Consider the following 17,517-nt stretch of genomic DNA (forward strand, 5'->3'; position numbering starts at 1 on the left):
GAGGGGGGATCACTTTACAGATGGGGGGGAGCTGGGGAAAGGGCCTGCCCGGGTCCCGAGGTTCCAGCCCCCCATGCAGCAGATGCTCAGCTTCTCATGGTTTATTGGAGTTATTCAGTTGGAGAGGGCCAGGGAGCAAAGGAATGGGAAGGGGGGCCCCCCCAACTCCCGCATCCTCCCCCCACTCATCTCAGAGGAGGAGGAGGGGTCTGTACTTTTTTCTTAAAAAATATATATATATATATAGATAGATTTATCATCATCTCAGCACCGTGCCCTACTGATCCCTGGGCCTTAGCCCCTCGAGGAGCCCAGACGGCCCATCCCCGGCCATACTAGTGGGCAGGCAGGGGGCAGAGTTCAAGGGAGAGTAATGGGGCTGCCGCGGGACGCTTCCCCGGGGCTGGCCCCTCAGTCCTGGCCAGGGAGGAAGGGGTGTCTTGCAGCCCGGGGAGGGGGCCAAGTCTGCCCAGGGCCACAGTGTTCCTGGGAAGAGCCTGCTGGTCCCAGTGTGCCAAGAACTTGGGGTTGTGGGGCCCAGGGCCTCCCCAAAGGAGAATGTTCTGGGGTGGAGGTGGGAGCCGGCAACCAGTGGGGACCAGGAGGCAGTGTCCGGAAACGGGGAGGCCGGGGTGGGGCCTGGGGGCGCTGGGGAGGCGTCACAGGGCCCCGTGCTGGGCCTGGTAGCGCGACAGCACGGCGCGGTAGTGGGAGAGCTCCTGGCGAACGGCGACCACCTCCTGTCTGAGCAGGGCGTTCTCCTTCTCCAGGAAGGCCGCCCGCACCGAGATCTGGTTCTCCTTCAGCCGCCGCGCGTCCCGCGAGCGCTTGGCCGCCTCGTTGTTCTTGTAGCGCCGGCTCCAGTACTTCTCGTCCTGGGGGGGCGGGCAGGCGGGGTTGGGGGTGCGGACGAGGCCGGCCCTCCGGGCGGCCCGCAGCCCAAAGCTTGGGGAGACTCGGCTGGCGGCCGACCAGCCAGAAGGGCAGCGGCGCTCCGCCAGGGCTGCCCTCGTGGGGCAAAGGAACCGGGGCTCGGGGAGGGGAAGGGCTGGCCCGACACCAGGTGGCCCCCAAAGCCCCTCACCCCCTGGGGTACAGCGAGGCTGGTCCCCCAAAGCAGGCTCACCTTCTGCTCCTCTGGCACCTGAATCTTCCGAGCCTTCTTCATGATGGGCTGCGGCTTCAGCTCCTCCTCAGAGAAGCGGTGCTTCCGGGGGTCAAAGGTGTCCTGGCCTGGGACGCTGGACAGGGCCAGGTCGGCCGGGTCGGGGTCAAAAGTCATCAGCACCTCCACCGACTCCGGGTCCACCGGGCTGGGGGTGTCCCGGGAGGCCGGGCCTGAACAAGAGTGAGGAGGGGCACAGTGAGCAATGCGGGGTCCCCGAAGCTCCCGGCTTGGGCTGCTCTGAGGGGCCTGACTCTGGGGTCACCGTGTCCATTCCCTGTCTCCTCCTTCCCCCACACCGAACAGAACTTGGGCAGTGAGGGGGCGAGGGAAGTCCTTCCGGCAGTCTCGCCAGCAGCGCTCCTGCTGCTTCCCCAGACCCGTCCTAGGGGCCTGGGAGAGAGAACAGAAAGGACGGGACCCAGAGGGCCTCCCCACTAGGAAGAGCAAGGCGCATGCGCACACCCTTCCCCTCCGCCTGCCGGGGCCAGCCGAGGACAAGGCTGCTGGGGAGGGGGGGGGGGGTGAGGGGAGGAGTCACGTGTCTAGGCATCCTCCGCTCCCGCCCCCGCCGCACGTGACCGCGCGCCGCTCGGGGCTGCCTGCCCTGGGGAATGGGGAGGGGCTCACGTGGGCCCTGAGTGTGAGGCTGCGGCCCCGGGCGGGGCCTGGCCAGGGAGGACACAGAAGACTTGCCGGGCCGAGGTACTCCAGTTCCCGGCAGGCCCCGCGGCAGAAACTCGGGCGAAGAGCGAGCGGCCTATCTTAAGGGCTGCTGGGAGCTGTAGTTCAAACATCGCCTGGCCCAGACCTCACTGGAGGGGCTGGCGGATGGGCCGCCCCCTCGGGGATCTTGCCCTCCCCCCCCCCCCCCCGGGGCCCCGTATCTCCCCTCTCCTTTCCCTCGCCCTGGCGCACCTGCGCGCTGGGAGCCCGAGCCACCTGCGCCTAGGGCCCTGGGGCCCAATACGTGTCCCCCCGAGGTCAGCCGTGGAGAGGCCGGCGTGGGCGTTGGCACTGGGGAGGAAGAGCTGGACGGGGCCGGGGACGAGGAGCCCGAGGAACAGGACGGGGCGGCGGCGTTAGGGGCAGGGGCTGCGCGGGGCGGCGGCGGCCCAGGGTCCGGAGGGCTGGGCGGCAGCCCGTGCTCCAGCAGAAAGGCGTCCAGGTCTACGTCGTCCACGTCGCCGAAGGGCAGGGGCCGCTCCCACAGCAGGGAGGCCAGCAGAGCTCCGGGACCCGGGCCCGAGCGGGGCCGGCCCGAGACCCCTAAAAGGCCGCCCACTTCCTCGCTGCCGCCGGCCGCCGCCTTGCGCTCCTTGTCCTTTAGGAGACCTAGCGAAGAGACGGGGCGGACGGGGGAAGGGGGGTAAAGGAGGGGAAAGAAGGGGGCGGGGCGCAGAGCGGCACAGGGACAGCAAGTCACACGCAGACGGGGCACAGGGGCAGCGAGTCACGGACACGCGCAAAGTGGGACAGACGCAGAGAGGGACAGTGAGATGCAGAGCGAGACGCGCAGAACGAGGCGGAGGGGGGAGGGAGTACAACGATTACACAAACGCAGGGGGTGCAGAGGCCGGACAGCGCCCCGGAAATGGGGAGTCAGGAAAGGACCGAGGGAAAGCCCCGGGGGGCGATCCATGGGGCATCCAGCCCGAAACAGGGGCGCAGGCAGAGGAGTAAGATGGCACAGAGGGACCGGGCAGGAGAGGCAGTTGAGGATCCGTGCGGGGACACAGCAGCAGCTCGGAGAGGGAGCGGGACGCGCACGGAGGGCCACCGAGAGGCAGAGGCGCGGGGCAGGGGACGACACGGGAGGGGGACACGCAGGGAAGAGCAAGGGCAGGGTCAGCGACTTCTGACCTAGACTCCCCTGAGCCCTTCGCACCCATCCCCAAGGCCCGGGCTTTCCTCTTTGCGCCCCCCGAAGGGGCACGAACCGGCGGGCAGGGCCAGGAGAGGGCTCCGCCCCGTCTTGGGCCCGCGGCCCCATGTGACCCCGGGAAGCCCCGCCCCGGCCCGTGTCCGAGCCTTGTGAGCTCCCGACCCCCGCCCGCCCATAGCCGCTGGGGTCCCGGGGGAGAAGGGGACGCCTGGGTCCCGCCGCGGGACACTCACAACTGGCCGGCGGCTCCTTGGTCTTCCCGGGCCCCTGCAGGAGGCTTCGCAGGCCGTGCAGCGCCGCGCCTCCCGCCGGGCCGCCCAGCAGCTGTGGGGCCGGGGACCTGTCGCTCGAGGGCCTCGCCATCCCCCGGGGGCTGGGGGCCGTCACCGGCTCATGGGCGACGAGGCTGCACCTTTGGAGACTTCGGGCTAGCAGTTGCCGCGGTGCCCCGGGGCAGAGACCCTTGCCAACCCCGGCTCGCTTATGCGTAGGAGCCAGGCGTCCGTGGCAGCTCGCAGACCCCCGGGTGGGCCGGGCGAGCGCCTGTCTGCAAGGGGCTCTGGCGAGGCCAGGTGCCGGCGGGCGAGCGGGCAGCGGCGGGCGCCCTGTGCTTTAAAGCCCGCGAGCCTGAGCTCGTGCACATCGGAGGCGCTTGGCAAGCCTGCACGGGGGAGGCGTGTGTGTATGTGTGTCTGTCGGAGTGTGCAACGGGGATGGAGGCTGGCCGAGAAGCAGGCGGAGCCAAAGGCGCAGCAAACTTCTTTGGATGCAAAAGAAAAAAAAAGCAGGCTGGGGGAGGGAGCGGGGTGTGGATTGGTGCAGGCCCCACGGCGGCCTCTCTGCCTGCCCCAACCCCGCTCGCCCCTCCTTCTACGGGCCTGGCCTCGCCTCGTGCCTCGTGGCCCCTCCTCCCCTCCCGCCCGCCCTGCCTTCCCTAGCTCTATATTCACCGGCCAATCAGGTGCGGGCTGGGGAAATGACCGACCAATGGGGATGCTCCTGCCTCGAGCCTGCTCCCTGGCTCGTTTTCATTTCCCCCCCCAGCGCGTGGCGGGGAGGGAGCGGGGCGGAGCCCTGACCTAGATTCCTCCAATGAGGATGGGCGCTGTGACCCAGATGGGGACAATGGGGCGGGGCGGGAGGTGGGGTGGGGGGAGCACGTGGCCCTGCGCGTGCCACCCGCCAAATCCTGAGGACTGGAGGGAGGTTGCAATTTGTGAGAGGCGGGGGAGTTGTTAAAGGGGCCGTGGCCAGCTGGGGGAGCGGAGCCCCAAAACCTTCGGCTTACGGAGAGGGTTACGTCATCCTTCTGCCGTTCCCCATATACCCCTTTTCCCCAAGCCCTCGGACCCCAGCTTCTCCAACTACACAAGAACGTGTTCTGCTTCTTTAATAGATTTAGCTTTTGCGGGTGGGGGGGGGGGGGAAGGCAAGCAGGTCCTCTTCTCAGCGGGTACCGTCCACTGCAAGAAAAAAGGGGAGGAGGGGAAGTTAAGTCCGGGCAGAATGGGGCCTACCACTGAAATCAGGAGGGGGGATTGGCTTGTACCACTGGACTGGATCGGGCACAGAACTAACCTGGTCCCTAGAGTGCACTGGATGTACCATTGTTTATTACCGCGAGGAAGTGAGGAAGTATTACCACGCTGAGGGGGGAAGGGTGTCCTGAGTGGACTGTACCAAGTCTCTTTGGGAGGAGAGAATGTCGGGAGCAGGCTACTGATAGTCCCTAAACTTCCGTGGGGTTGGTGGAGAAGGTTTCCCAGGACGTCCTGATTCTAAGGGGCAGATCTTGAGCCGGGGCACCCAAATGCCAGGATCCCTCCAGAGCTTAGGCTGATCCCAGAATGAGCGAAAGAGACAGGAACTACACCTCCCAGGAGGGCTCGCGGCTTCCTACGTTTCAGCTCCGCGGTCTCTTGGGACTTGTAGTTTTTCATCGCGCTTTCTAGCCCTGGGTTTGGGATAGAAGGGGGGCGGGGAGAGGGGAGGGGAGTCGCGCCTCGTGGGTCTAGGGCGTACCGTGCAGTCGGTAGTTGGGGCCCCGACAGCGCCTTTCCGGGTGTCGCGGGTCCCGGTTCCCACGGAGAGCGCGATGGGCCAGGGGCTGCAGGGGCCGCCCATTGCCGCTGAGGCTCTGGAAGATTTGGGACGGCGGGTTCTGGCTCAGGAGCCTCAAAGAGTGCATCTGGGACAGAGGACCAGAGAAAACTCAGGTGCAGAAGGCAAGAGCTAGAGGTGCTTAGAGATTGCTCAGTCAAAACTGGAGGAAAAGTGAAGTCCAGGGAGGACCAGAACGTCCAGCTAGCAAGTCAGGGCGCAAGGGCGCAAAGCCGCAAAGCCGGGCCTGAGCTGGGCACGAGGTGTTAGAGGGCAAAGGCTTGGAAGTCCCGAAGTCCAACCCGATTGCGTCATAGCGCGCGCCCCCCCATCTCCTCTTCTACTCGGCTCATAATCCCTGATTGCCGATAACCGAGGAGGAGGAGGAAGAGGGGGGGGGAGGGGGGAGCCACCTGCAGGGAGGTGACATTGAGGGCGCGGTCGATGAGAATCCAGGTGACGGTCTCCGAGCAGGGCGGGGTGCTCAGGGAGCCCTGGTAGGTGATAAAGCCGAAAGATTCGGGGAACAGCTGCTCCAGGTTCAGGTCCTGCACGAAGTAGGCGTCATCTGCCAGAGAGGCCCCGGGGGGATGAGAAGGAGCCCAGCCGGGGGGCCCACCGTTCTCTCGTCACTCCCAGCAGGAAGCCGGGTCCCCTCCTCCCCCAGCCCCGGACCGGCAGTGAAACCGGCCACTCACTTTTGTAGGAGATCCTGGTGATGGTATCTCGGTTAAGGAGGCGGCTCAGGAAGGGGTTGGAATTGGCAGCGACCTGGATGGGACGCCAAGGATGAGAAGGACCGGGAGACAGAGACTGGCAATAGAGGCCTGGCCCCGGGCCTAGCAGGAAGGCCTTCTCCGCGGGCCCCAACCCCACTCATGGGCCCCCGCCAGCAAGCAAAGGGTCAGGGAAGGGTCCAGGAAGCTTCCAAGGCCTTTGGGGGCCCCAGCTCTGCCCCTGCTTCCTGGGGCACCCCAAGGCTTTCCCCCCTCGTTCCTGAGTCTGTATGACAAGGGGCGTGGATTACATGGCTGCCAAGCTCCCTTCTGGCTCTAATCCCTTACGTTGGAATTTCTAGCCTCTGCTTGGGACCCCCTCCTCCTCCCTGGCTGCGGCGGGAACATCTCTCTGGGAGGGGAAGGCTTTCTGCACCCCACCCTGGGGTCTCTCCCTCTTTCAGCCTTGAAAATCCTCCTGCTGCTCCATTCCCATGAGCCTTCTCTTGCTCGGGCTAATCCTTCAAAGGAGGCCCTGGGCGCTGAGTGAGGGTCCAGTGGGAGGAGGCCAGGGCCTCTGGCTGGGTTCTAAGTAGGGGGAAGGGCGGGTTGGGGGATGGGACCAGGGCCTCTGAGTGGAGGCAGGGGGTAAGGGAGGAGACCAGGGCTTTTGGCAGGGTGCTGGGCACTGAGGGGATAAAGGAGCAGGGCAGCCACCTAAGACTTCACATAGAATGGATTCCCACCAGATCTTGGCCCCACCAAGTGATTGCTGGGCTCAAACCCCTGGTCACGTGCCCCATTCTGCTTCCTGACTCAAGTTCATTCTCTCCCATCTGGGCAACAATGTTATAGTAACGATCGTTGGGATTTATATGGCCTTGATACCCCGGGGATTGTGCTAATTGCTTCACAGTCTGATTCTCACAACAGCCCCGGGGGAGCGGACTGCTTTTCTTATTCCCATTTTACTTATGAGAATACTGAGCCAGAGGTGACACGACTTGCCCAGGAGGCCCCAGCTAGAAAGAGTCTGAGGCTGGTTCCAAATTCAAGTCTGGCGGCCCCGAGCCACCCAGGCTTCCACTGGGCCACCGAGGACTTTGCCAGTGAAGGGCTCCCCAGTGGCTCCAGCCTGAGCTCGGCTAACCCTTGGCCACCCCTTCACTGCTTGAGCCCATTGGATGGCTCTGTGCCCAGCACCTCCAGCTGGGCTCTTGAGCCTGGGAGGCTTTGCCTGGAGCCTTCTCAGTATCTAATGCGCCTGCCCCTTCCTCTGGACCCCTTCCTCAGTCTGCAAAGCTCCACCTTTGCAGCTTCTTCAAAGACCAGAGGGCCCTTCGAGGGGCTGATTTGGGTCAAGCATCCTCCACGGGGCTTGGAGCTTTCGGAGGGAAGGCCCCGCGTCTCAGAACCCCGGGGTTCCCTGCCATCGCTGTGCCCAGAACCCAGCCTGCTCCTTCGCTGCCGTCTTGTGGATGGAGGACAGCTCCCAAGTCTTTCAAGGGGCATTTAAATCCAGAACTGAGGAGATGCGCAGAGAAGGGCTGGATATCTGGCCTTGGGAAGGGCCCTCTCTCCAAGGAAGTGTCAGGAGTCAGGCATGGGGGAAGGGGGTGCCTCGGAGGGGACCCCGAGCCCAATCTCCCGGCCTCCGAAGAGCCCGGCCGTTCCCACAGCGCTCCCTGCGTGGGTCCTCAGGCCCACGGACTGGGTGCCCCTTCTTCTCGGGTACCGGCATTTCCTCCTTCAGGTCCCCCGGGGACCCTTTCTCCCAGCTTCCTCTCCCCCCAATCTCCACCCCTTGAGGACCCATGAGTCTCTCCGCCAGCCCCTTGCCACCTCTGACACCCGGGCGTCTGAACTCACGTTCACAAAAAGCGCCAGGACGGCCAGGCCATTGGGCCCCCGGGAGGCTGCGCTTAGATTCCCATAGAGCTCTTGGTTAAAGTGGATCAGCTGCACCTGGAGGGAGGGCGGAGTGAGGGCGGGCACAACGGGGAGGGGGCAGCGATGGGGGCGGGGCTCCAGCTGGGGGGGGGCGGAGCAGCGCGGGGATGGGGTCGGGAGCCCGCTAAGGGGGCTCAGGGGGACAGCCAGGGCCAGAGGAGCGCCAGGCCCTGCCCGGCACCAACGGGGAGCCGTCACCTCCGCTGAGAAGCTCTCGTGGTTGATCTGGTGCTCGGAACCGGCCCCATCGCGCGCCCCAAAGAGCAGCCGGAGCTCGCTGAGGCGGTGGCTGTAGAGGAGGGGCCCCCCGGACACGTTGACCACAGGCCTAGAGGCCGGCAGGAAGGAGACGTGGCGTCCAGTGTTGTACAGAGTCCCCCGAAGCTAAGGTGGAGAGAGCTGGTCAGCGAGCCCGGGCCGAGAACCCCGCCTCGGGCCTCCTGCAACCTGCCCAAGACTCCCGGGGGAGAGGCGGGGAATCGGGCCCAGCTTGGTTTCTCTGCCCAGAATCCTTCGCATGAGCAAACGGGAGCATTGGAAGCAGGGGCCCAGCTCCAGCTCCGGGGGGCCCGCAGGACCCCGGCCCCTCCGCCCCGGGCCGCCCAGCTCTGGACCCCGGCCCCTCCGCCCCGGGCCGCCCAGCTCTGGACCCCGGCCCCTCCGCCCCGGGCCGCCCAGCTCTGGACCCCGGCCCCCAGTCTCAGCCACGCTTGCAGACCTCCGCTTTCTGGCCCCGGCCCCAGGCGGGCAGGTTCCGGGAGGGCTCCCCCTGCTCCCCTCCCCAGGCCGGGGCCGGGGACCCAACGGGCCGCGGGCAGAGACTTCTCCCAGAGGTCACTAGGAAAGCAGAGCTGGGCCGAGGGGTCACTTGGGTCCTGGAAGGGGCGGGGCTGGGGAGGGGCCGCTGGGGCCCAGAGCTGCGAGGGCCGGGCCTCTTTACCTTCTCCCCGCCGGTGCTGAGCCGCAGAGGAGGCAGGAAGGGGTCGTAGAGCACCCTCTTCAGCTCCACGTCTACGGGGCTCTGGCGCTTCCCCACCGCACACAGACTCCAGGCGGCGTTCACCAGGCCCCAGAAGGGCGGCCCTGGGGGTGAGGGAGGGGAGGTGGAGGCAGGAGAAGGGGCTGTCAACTACTAAGGGAAAGGAGGGCTTTTCTGGGGTGTGAGAGTCAAGAGATGTCCGAGTCTTTGAGGGGTAGAGGCTGGGGGAAGGAGACTCCTGGGTCCTTGTCGCTCAGGAGCGGAAGGAGGGGATCCTGAGTTCCTGAGAGTTTGTCAGGCCCCTTTATTCCGTGCCCCCCCCCCATCTCCCCTTCCCCTACCCGAGTCACCCAGCAAGAAAACTACAACTCCCAGCAGACGTCTCGGAAGCTAGCGTGTCTCCCGGCTGCTCCTCGGCCCCAGTGCCTTGTGGGGCTTGTAGTTTCCTTGGCCTGACGGCAGACCGTTTGGAGGGTCGTGGGACTGCGGGGGGCCGAGGGGGAGGGGTGGAGATCTGGGTCCCCGGGAATGGAACCCGGGAGCGAGGCTGGCGCGTCGCCCGCCCCCGCGCTTGGCTTCCACTCTCGCCCACTCACTACTTCAGATGCGCATCTATAATGGCTCCTTCTCGAGGGGAGCTGGGGGAAGGGTTGCTGGGGTCCCGAGAGAGAGAAGGGGATGCCGGGAGGGATCCGGGGGAGTACAGGCCAGGGTCTTCGGACGAGAGGGAACGCCTGGGTTCCCCGGGAGGAAAAGGAGTCTGGGAGAGAGGACGCTGGGGCCCCTGGGGGAGGGGCGGGAAGGGGCAAGGCTGGGGGAAGAGTGGGCTAGATTTCCGACGGGGGGAAGGCGGTCAGAGGAGTCGCCAGAGCCCGAGGGGCTGGGGAAGGGGACGCCGGGGTCCGGGCTCTTGGGGTGGTGAGAGGCGAGGTGAGGTTGAGCCCCGGGGGAAGGAAGCTATCCCAGGACTTAGCGGAGAGCATGCCTTCGGATCCCAGAGGGGGCGGGTCTGCGGGGGTGGGGGCGGGGAGCGCGACGCGGGGTCCCACACTGGGGGCACCTGGGACGAAGCTTCCCTGGAGATTATCTTTGTACGTCCACCAGTCCTCTGGGGCAGGCGCCGGGCCGATGTGAGCTGGGAGAGGAGGGGGCAATGGGCAGGTCGAAAGCCCTCCCCCTCCTCTTCGCCCCCTCCCCTCCCAGCCGCAGCACGCCTGGGCCGTCCCAGGGGCTTTGGGGACTTGCCTGAGTGCCCCCCCCCCAAAGCGCTCCAGCCTCCGCGATCCCTCCGGGCTTCCAGCCTCCCGCCTCCGCCCCCTGCCCCGGTGTCTCTCTCGGGGAGGTCTGGGAGTTCTCAGAAATCCTCTCTGCGGGGAATCTGCCTTTCTCTCCGAAGTCTCCGTGTGCCCCGCGGGGAGAAGTCTCCCCTTACTGCGCTCCCATCCCAGGACTCTTACCTGCAGCCCCTAGGGCCGCCCCAAGGAGCAGGGCCCGGGGAGGACTGAGGCGGACGGGGCCCCCCATCACTCCGGCTCACACGTCCAGGCAGCCAGGCCTTCGGGGGTCTCTTCTCCCCTCCCCCCTTCCCCGCCCCCGGCCCTCTTCTGTCTCTGTCTCCCTGTCTCTCGGGGGATGGTGTCTCTGCCTCTCCTGCTTTCCAACACACCCCTTCTCACCCCTCCCCACCCCAGTCAAGGGGCCTGTGGTCTCCAAGTACCCCGACAGTGGAGGGGGCTCTTCCCCCTGCTCCGAGCCTGCCCCTGCCCCTTCCCTGTCTTTTCCTCCCTTTAGTCAGCCTCTCGCTTTCTTTTCTCCCGTCTCTTCCGATTTTTTCTTTCTCTCTCTCTGTAACTACCTTCCCCTCCTCTGTCTTCTCTTTCCCTGTGTCTGTCTCTGGCTTTCTGTCTCTCACTCCTTCCTCCCCTCTTTCCTGCTCTGTATCTGCTCCCTTTCTGTCTTTTTTCTTCCTCAGTTCATTCCTTCTTTATAAACCTCAAATTCTCCTCTCTCTCTCTCTCTCTCCCTCCTCTCTCTCTCTCTCTCTCTCTCTCTCTCTCTCTCTCTCTCTCTCTCTCTCTCAGGATGTTTCCCCCTTTTACCTGCACCTCTCTTCCCACCCTACTCAGCTTTGCCTCTGTCCCTCTTCCCTCCCTGCCTAGATCTCTCCCCACCTCTTATTTTTCTCTCCCTCTCTCTACCTTCCTCTCTCAATCCTACCTTCCCCACCTTCTCTCTGGATTCTCTCTCCCTCTCCTCCCCCCTCCCCTCTCTCTGCCCCCTCCCTTTCTCCCCTGCTTCTCTCTCCCTCCCCCTCCCTCTCCCTCTCTTTGCCCCTCCTCTCCCCTGTTTCTCTCTCCAGTTTCTTGCTTCTCCCTCCCTTCCCCCCTTCTTTCTCTGTGTCTCTCTTGGTTTGGGGAGGTGGGGGCTTAAGTCGGGGAATCGGGAAGACAGGGAGAGGAGGGTCCCCTGTTCAAGCTGCACTGGGGAGGGGGGGGAGGAGTGGTCCAGACACCTGGGGCCCCGTCCTGGCAGTTCCCATTCTCTGCAGGAGGAGAGGGGAGGGGGAGGGGGAGCCTTAAGGTGGATCGGGAAGAATCCGAGTCTTTCCTGGGTCTAGCTCCTGCCCTCCTCCCACCTACCTCCCCCCTAAAACCTCCTGATCTTCTCAGGCAGCATCAGGCCAGCCTCTTAATCCACTCTTCCCCCTCCTCTCTCCATCCTGCGCCTGGGGCTGCCTTAATGGAGCTTGGGGATCCTCTGGGGGAAAGTCTGGCTGTAGTGAGCAGAAGGAACCACCAGAGGGAGTCAGAGACCACGAAAATAGAGGTTGGGGGCCGCCATTGGGACGCGCGGATCTCTAAAGGCAGAGACAGAAAAGAGAGACTGGGAAAGGAAGGAAAGGAGGCAAGAGGGAGAACCGCAGCAAAGCAGGAGAGAGGAAAACAATGAGAGACACCGGAGAGACAGCTCACCAAAGGAACCAACCAATAAGCATTAATTAAACGCCTACTGTGTGCCAGGGCTGCGGGATACAAAGAGGCAAAAGGCCATCCCTGCCCTGGAAAAGTCTAATGGGAGACACAGTCAGAGGAAGAGAGACCAAAGTTCTGGGCAGGATGGGGGGCTGGGAAAGGCTTCTTGGAGAGGGCGGGCTTAGAGAAAGGGAGAGCAGTAGTCAGAGGAGTGGAGGGGGGGTCCAGGCCTGGGGGACACAGAGAAACTGCCCGAAGCTGGGAGATGAGGGTCTCGCTCTGGGAGCAGCAGGGATCAGAGGGCACAAAGGCTTAGGCCACTGGAAAGATGGGATATGAAGAGCTCTGACGACCACGCGGAACATGTTCCGGAGGTAATAGGGAGCCACTGAAATTTATTAGGTAAGGGGGGGAGAGGTTCCATGATCAGATTTGCGTTTGAGGAACGTTTCTTTAGTGGATGGATGCAGAACGGATCAGAGAGGGCAGACTCCCCCTCCCATTCCCCAGGAGACTTTCAGAAGTCCAGGCGGGAGGTGAGCAGGACCTGCACCAGTCGGTGAATGAATAAAAAGCATTTATTAATCACTTACTGTGTGCAAAGCCTGTATTGGAAACAAGCAGGAAAGCCTTCCAGGAGCTTACGTTCTAAACCTCTGGGGAGTTTTCCCAGAAGAAAAGGCTTCACGTGCTTCCTTGGGGTTCGGAGCATCACTGCCGAGATCCTGCTTCTGGTGTTGAAGGAACCGCGGGCGCCAAGGCCTTCAGAGTGCGGCTCCGCAGAAGCCGATCAATAAGCATTAATTAAATGCCTACTGTGTGCCGGGTGCTGTGGGATCCAAAGAGACTCGGACACGGGCTGGGAGCGGGAACAGGGCCTGGGAAGGGCTCCCAGCCTTGGGCGCTGGGGAAAATGGGGGGAAGCATTGAGGTGGAAAGGAAAGGGCTCCTTCTGCACGGTGATGGACGGGAGGCGGGGGCTGCTGGTTTGAGGGGCACCGGATTCTGTGGCGACTTGGAGGTCCTGCGGGGTCTGGGTGGAGAGGGGGGGATCACAGCGTCTCCTTGGAGACTGTATTACTGCACGGAAAGACTGGATAGAAAAAAGAGGCATCTGGGAGCCCAGGGGGCCTCCAGACAGAGGGGCAGGGAGGAAGGGATCGGGTGGAAAGTCTGCGGGGAAAGTGGGGGAAAGGTACAGGGAGGGGGAGGGGGAGGCGTGGAAACCGGAGAGCCGAGCGGGCCTGCGCTGGGCTCCAGCTGTCGATTTCATGGCCATCAGTCTCGGGCACTGGGAACAAGGTTGGGGTCAGGGAGAAACACATGGACCAGTCCTTCTTTCCCTTGGCAGGCAGGTTCCGTAGGCCCTCCCACCTCACCCCTCCCCCAGGCCTTCCAGCCGGCTCCCAGCCCCCGCCTAGCACTGGGGGCACATGGGGCTCAGAACCTTTGGGCCTCGTAGCAGCCAGCGGAGTCTGAGGCTCCCACCGTGGAGAGGACCCTGAACTCCTTCTTCCAGCCCCCCTTGCAAGCTCTCGAAGCCTTTGCCCCGCCCAGGAACTGGTCAGGGGGTTCGTTGAGAAAGCAATGAGAAGATCTCGGGGTCCACAGCCAGCGAGGGGGGAGGGGGGCGATGGTCTTACCATCCTCCCTTGGCCAGACCGGATCCGAGCGCTGGGCCAATGGCCTGAGAAGGACAGTCCCGGAAAGCCGGCCAGCCTGGGGAAGGGCCGGGAGCTCCCAGCAAGCAGCAGCATCTGTTGAAAAGAAGGGGGACGTTCCCTGGAGAAGAAATGGGCTCCCCAGGAAACCTAATTGTCTTTGATCTGTTTGACCCCAGAGCACAGGACCAAGATAAAAAGGGAAAGTGGGCTGGAGAGCTGGAGGCCTTCGGAAAGGGAGAAGGAGCTTCCCTTCCCAGCTCCAAGCAGAGTTGCCAAAGCCTGAAGGTTGAAACTGCTGGGGGATGATTTCTTCCAGAGGTGAGAACTTCGCTTTAATTGGATCAAGAAGGGAAAGATATGATTGTCTAACCCTTCCGGGGAGCTTTAAATAGAGACTTGTAACCTTGGAATCAGTCAGCGCCAAGCAATCCAGGACTCTGGAGTGTCTTGGCCGCAGGCCCTGCACCTGCAACACAGGGAAAGTAAAGTGGGGGGGGGGCGGGTTACATTACTCCCCACCCAGGAGCATATTATTAAAGAGACAAAGTAAGTCAGAGAGAACTCTGAAAACAGTCACAGAAAGCCGCCACCCCGGAGGAGAAGCACCTTCCAGAAGTGTCACCCCGCGCACCACTTACTATGGACTCATGAAAAGGGTTTCACCAAGCAGGAGTCTTCAGTCAAATGTATTTTCTATAATCAGAGCCCATTTTCCCACAGGCCTGTATATACTTGCGGTAGAGCGCCCCAGACAATTTTTAGGGATGTTTTGGACTTACTGTTCTTATACCTTCTTAGTAGTAACCTAAAAACCCTCGAGTTTACCATCGGAAAGCAGAGAAAGAGCAGATCCTGTCAGATATATTTTTTTAATAATAGCTTTTTTTCTCAAAAAAATTTGCAAAGATAGTTTTCAGCATTCATCCTTGCAAAATCTTGTGTTCCAACTTTTTCTCCCTCCTTTCCCCCCACCCTCTCCTCCTAGACAGCAAGTAATTCAATATAGGTTAAACTTGTGCAATTCTTCTATCCATATTTCCATATACATATTCTTGCTACACAAGAAAAATCAGATCGAAAAGTTTAAAAAAATGAGAAAGAAAAGAAAATTCAAGCAAACTACAACAAAAAGAGTGAAAATGCTGTTGTGATCTGTAATATTCTTCTCTAAAATGTAATGTTCTCTTGTTGGGGTTTTCAGTGACTTGAAAGGAAGGCTGCTTCCAGAGAACCCCAAGAAAACCCCAGCCAGGTGTTAAAGTCCAAATCCTTTATTGTCTCTTTCAAAGTCTTGTCTCCTTCTCTTAGGACTCGGCTGGTTTCAGTGGGGAAGCGAAGGAGGAGAGCCGGCCACCATTTCTCTGGGCTTCCCTTGTTCTGGTTCTATCTCAGCCTCCAAGAGTTTCTAGTGCACTTGTCCTTCTGGCCCTGAGAGCTGTACACTGAGTATACACCAATCATTCTATCACTAGGAAACCATTATTTGTTGTAGGATTAAATCGATGCTAAACTAGATTTAACCATTGTCTCCTCAAATCCACTTAGTACCTAGTTTCAAGTTCTGACCCATAACATCTCCTTGTAGGATTAAATCAACCATACTGAACCCTGCTAAGTTAGATAACTATTGTCTATCAATTCCATTGACTTAGTACCTTATAAGAATCCTTTGTTTCAAGTTCAGAGTTCTGGCTCATAACAGTGATCCACCCTCAGTTCCCACAGTCCTCTCTGTGGGTGTAATGGCTTTCTCCATCACAAGTCTATTGGAACTGACCTGAATCATCACATTGTTGAAGAAAGCCTTGTCCTTCAGAATTTATCATCTTATAATCTTGCTGTTGTCATGTACAATGATCTAGTCCTGCTCATTTCCCTCAGCATCAATGCATGTAAGTCTCTCCAGGCCTCTCTGACATCCTGCTGGTCATTTCTTACAGAACAATATTATTCCATAATACTCATGTACCAGAACTTATTCAGCCATTCTCTAACTAATGGGTGGCAGCCACTCAGTTTCCAGTTCCTCGCCACTACAAAGAGGGCTGCCACAAACATTATTTCACATGTGGGTCCTTTTCCCTTCCTCATGATCTCTTTGGGATACAAGCCCAGCAGAGACATTGCTGGATCAAAGGGAACGCAGTTTTACAGCCCTTTGGGCATGATTCCAAATTGCTCTCCAGAATTATCTGCCAGATAATTTCAGTGGAAGTTGAAGAAGCCGGGAGGGTTATCCCAAAGTGTAATGGACCACCTGGGTGTAGTATGTTTCCTGTCACTGGAAGTCCTCCAACAGAGACCAGTCATAGCATCTGTCAGGTAAGTGGTCTGGAAAATTCTGGCCTGGAGACCTCTGCTGTTTCTTTGAACTTTGACATTCTGAGGATCTGACCTGGACAAAGTCTAGGTCTCATTCTCCGTTCCTTCAGTGAACAGTACAGTCAGCCAATCATTTGTAGTCAAATTACAGTGTGGCTGACTGTGGCTCAGAGTGCACCGCCACAGATCGGACACAAATAGGCCCCTTTTCCCTCATTTAGGGAACATTTGGGGTGACTTCTCTAGCTTTTTGCAGCTCACATTTCTTCTGAGCTGCTCCAATTCTGCTTTACTCGGAGAGCATGGCACCCTCTCCAAGGAGGGCACGCCATTCCTGACTGTCCTGTGCCAGGGTTTCCCATGTCATACAATCGATTCTAAAGTTCCTAAGAGAGACCTTGAGAGTGTCCTTGATCACTTTTTCTGACCCCCTTGTGAGTGATTGCCCTGTGTAAACTCTCCATAAAATATGTTTTTAACAAGCATACATTTGGCATTGGAACCACGTGGCCAGCCCAATGGAGCTGCGCTCTCCTCCAGGGTAATTTTTACATTATCCCTTACACTCACTTCTGTTCTGATTTTTCCCCTCCCTTCCTCCATCCCCTCCCCCAGATGGCAAGCAGTCTTATACATGTTAAATATATCACAGCAAATCCTAGATACAATATGTGTGTACAGAACCATACAGTTCTCTTGTTGAACAGGGAGAATTGGATTCAGAAGGTAGAAATAACCCGGGAAGAAAAACAAAAATGCCAACAGTTTACAAAGTTGCACTCTCCTCAGTAGAGCTGGAACTCTGGGCAGTCTAGTTTGAGAAAAGACCTCAGTCACTAAGCTTTTATTAAGTACCTCTTATATGCCAGGCAGTGGAGATACAGAAAAAGGCAAAAGATTATCCTTTCTCTCAAAGAATTTACAACCTAAAGGGAAAGACAACATGCAAACAAATGTGGACAAAGCAAGCTAGATACAGGATACAGAGAAGATGCTTAACAGAGAGAAGACACTGGGATGAAGAAGGTTCCCACCTTAGAAGGTGGGAGTTTAGTAATCCGAGTGGAGGAGGAGAGTGTTCCAGGCATGGGGGACAGCCCCGAGCCCCGAGATGGAGGATCCTGTTTGTGAAGCAGCAAGGAAACCAGTGTCATCCAAAAATATATGTTGGGGGTGAGATGTAAGATGGTTGGAGAAGTAGGAGGGGTCCATTTCAGAAGAACTTTGAACACCCAAAAGAGAATTTTGTCTTTGCTCATGGGCACTTTAAGGGGCCTCTGGAGTTTCCAGAATAGAGGGGGTAGATATAATCTAACCTGCACTTTAGGAAAAATGGCTTTGGTGGCTGAATGGAGAAAGGCTTGGAATGGGGAGAAACCTGAGGCAGTTACTGCCCTAACCCCCATCTAAGTGAGCAGGGTCTTCACCAAGGTGAGGGCAGTGTCAGAAGAGGGAAGGGGATGTACTGGGGAGTTAATGCTATGGTGAAATCTTGGCAACAAGTTGGATGTAGGAGGTGAGACATAATGAGGAGTTCGGCATGACTCCAGAGTTGTGCACTGGGAGGATGGTGGTGCCTTCTAAGTAACAGGGAAGGCAGGAAAGGAGGGAGGGAGGCTGTAAGGGGAAAGATGCTGAATTCTGTCTTGGACATGATGAGTATAAGATGTCTACTGGACATTTAATTGGGGAAGGAGCTTAACTGAGAGGTTGGGGCAGGAAAGATAGTTTTGAGAATCCTCAGCTTAAAGATGGTAAATAAAT

General features: G+C 59.8%; 2 protein-coding genes across 2 annotated transcripts; both read right to left on the reverse strand.

Moving 5' to 3' along the window:
* Window positions 1-86: 86 nt before the first annotated feature.
* On the reverse strand, window positions 87-3,938 carry DBP (D-box binding PAR bZIP transcription factor). Its single transcript, XM_051989749.1, has 4 exons — window positions 3,284-3,938; window positions 2,084-2,500; window positions 1,127-1,338; window positions 87-875 (listed from the first exon to the last, which is right to left on the reverse strand). The coding sequence occupies exons 1-4, from the start codon at window positions 3,411-3,413 to the stop codon at window positions 660-662; spliced, it is 975 nt and encodes a 324-aa protein (XP_051845709.1). The 5' UTR covers window positions 3,414-3,938; the 3' UTR covers window positions 87-659.
* Window positions 3,939-4,423: 485 nt separating this feature from the next.
* Window positions 4,424-10,386, reverse strand: CA11 (carbonic anhydrase 11). The gene is made up of 9 exons (XM_051989748.1): window positions 10,253-10,386; window positions 9,856-9,930; window positions 8,757-8,899; window positions 8,015-8,200; window positions 7,736-7,831; window positions 5,849-5,921; window positions 5,564-5,718; window positions 5,073-5,238; window positions 4,424-4,513 (listed from the first exon to the last, which is right to left on the reverse strand). Exons 1-9 carry the CDS (start codon window positions 10,317-10,319, stop codon window positions 4,497-4,499), a joined length of 978 nt encoding a protein of 325 aa, XP_051845708.1. The 5' UTR covers window positions 10,320-10,386; the 3' UTR covers window positions 4,424-4,496.
* Window positions 10,387-17,517: the final 7,131 nt, after the last annotated feature.

The sequence above is a fragment of the Antechinus flavipes genome, chromosome 3 (assembly GCF_016432865.1).
Source record: "Antechinus flavipes isolate AdamAnt ecotype Samford, QLD, Australia chromosome 3, AdamAnt_v2, whole genome shotgun sequence".
Taxonomy (NCBI): domain Eukaryota; kingdom Metazoa; phylum Chordata; class Mammalia; order Dasyuromorphia; family Dasyuridae; genus Antechinus; species Antechinus flavipes.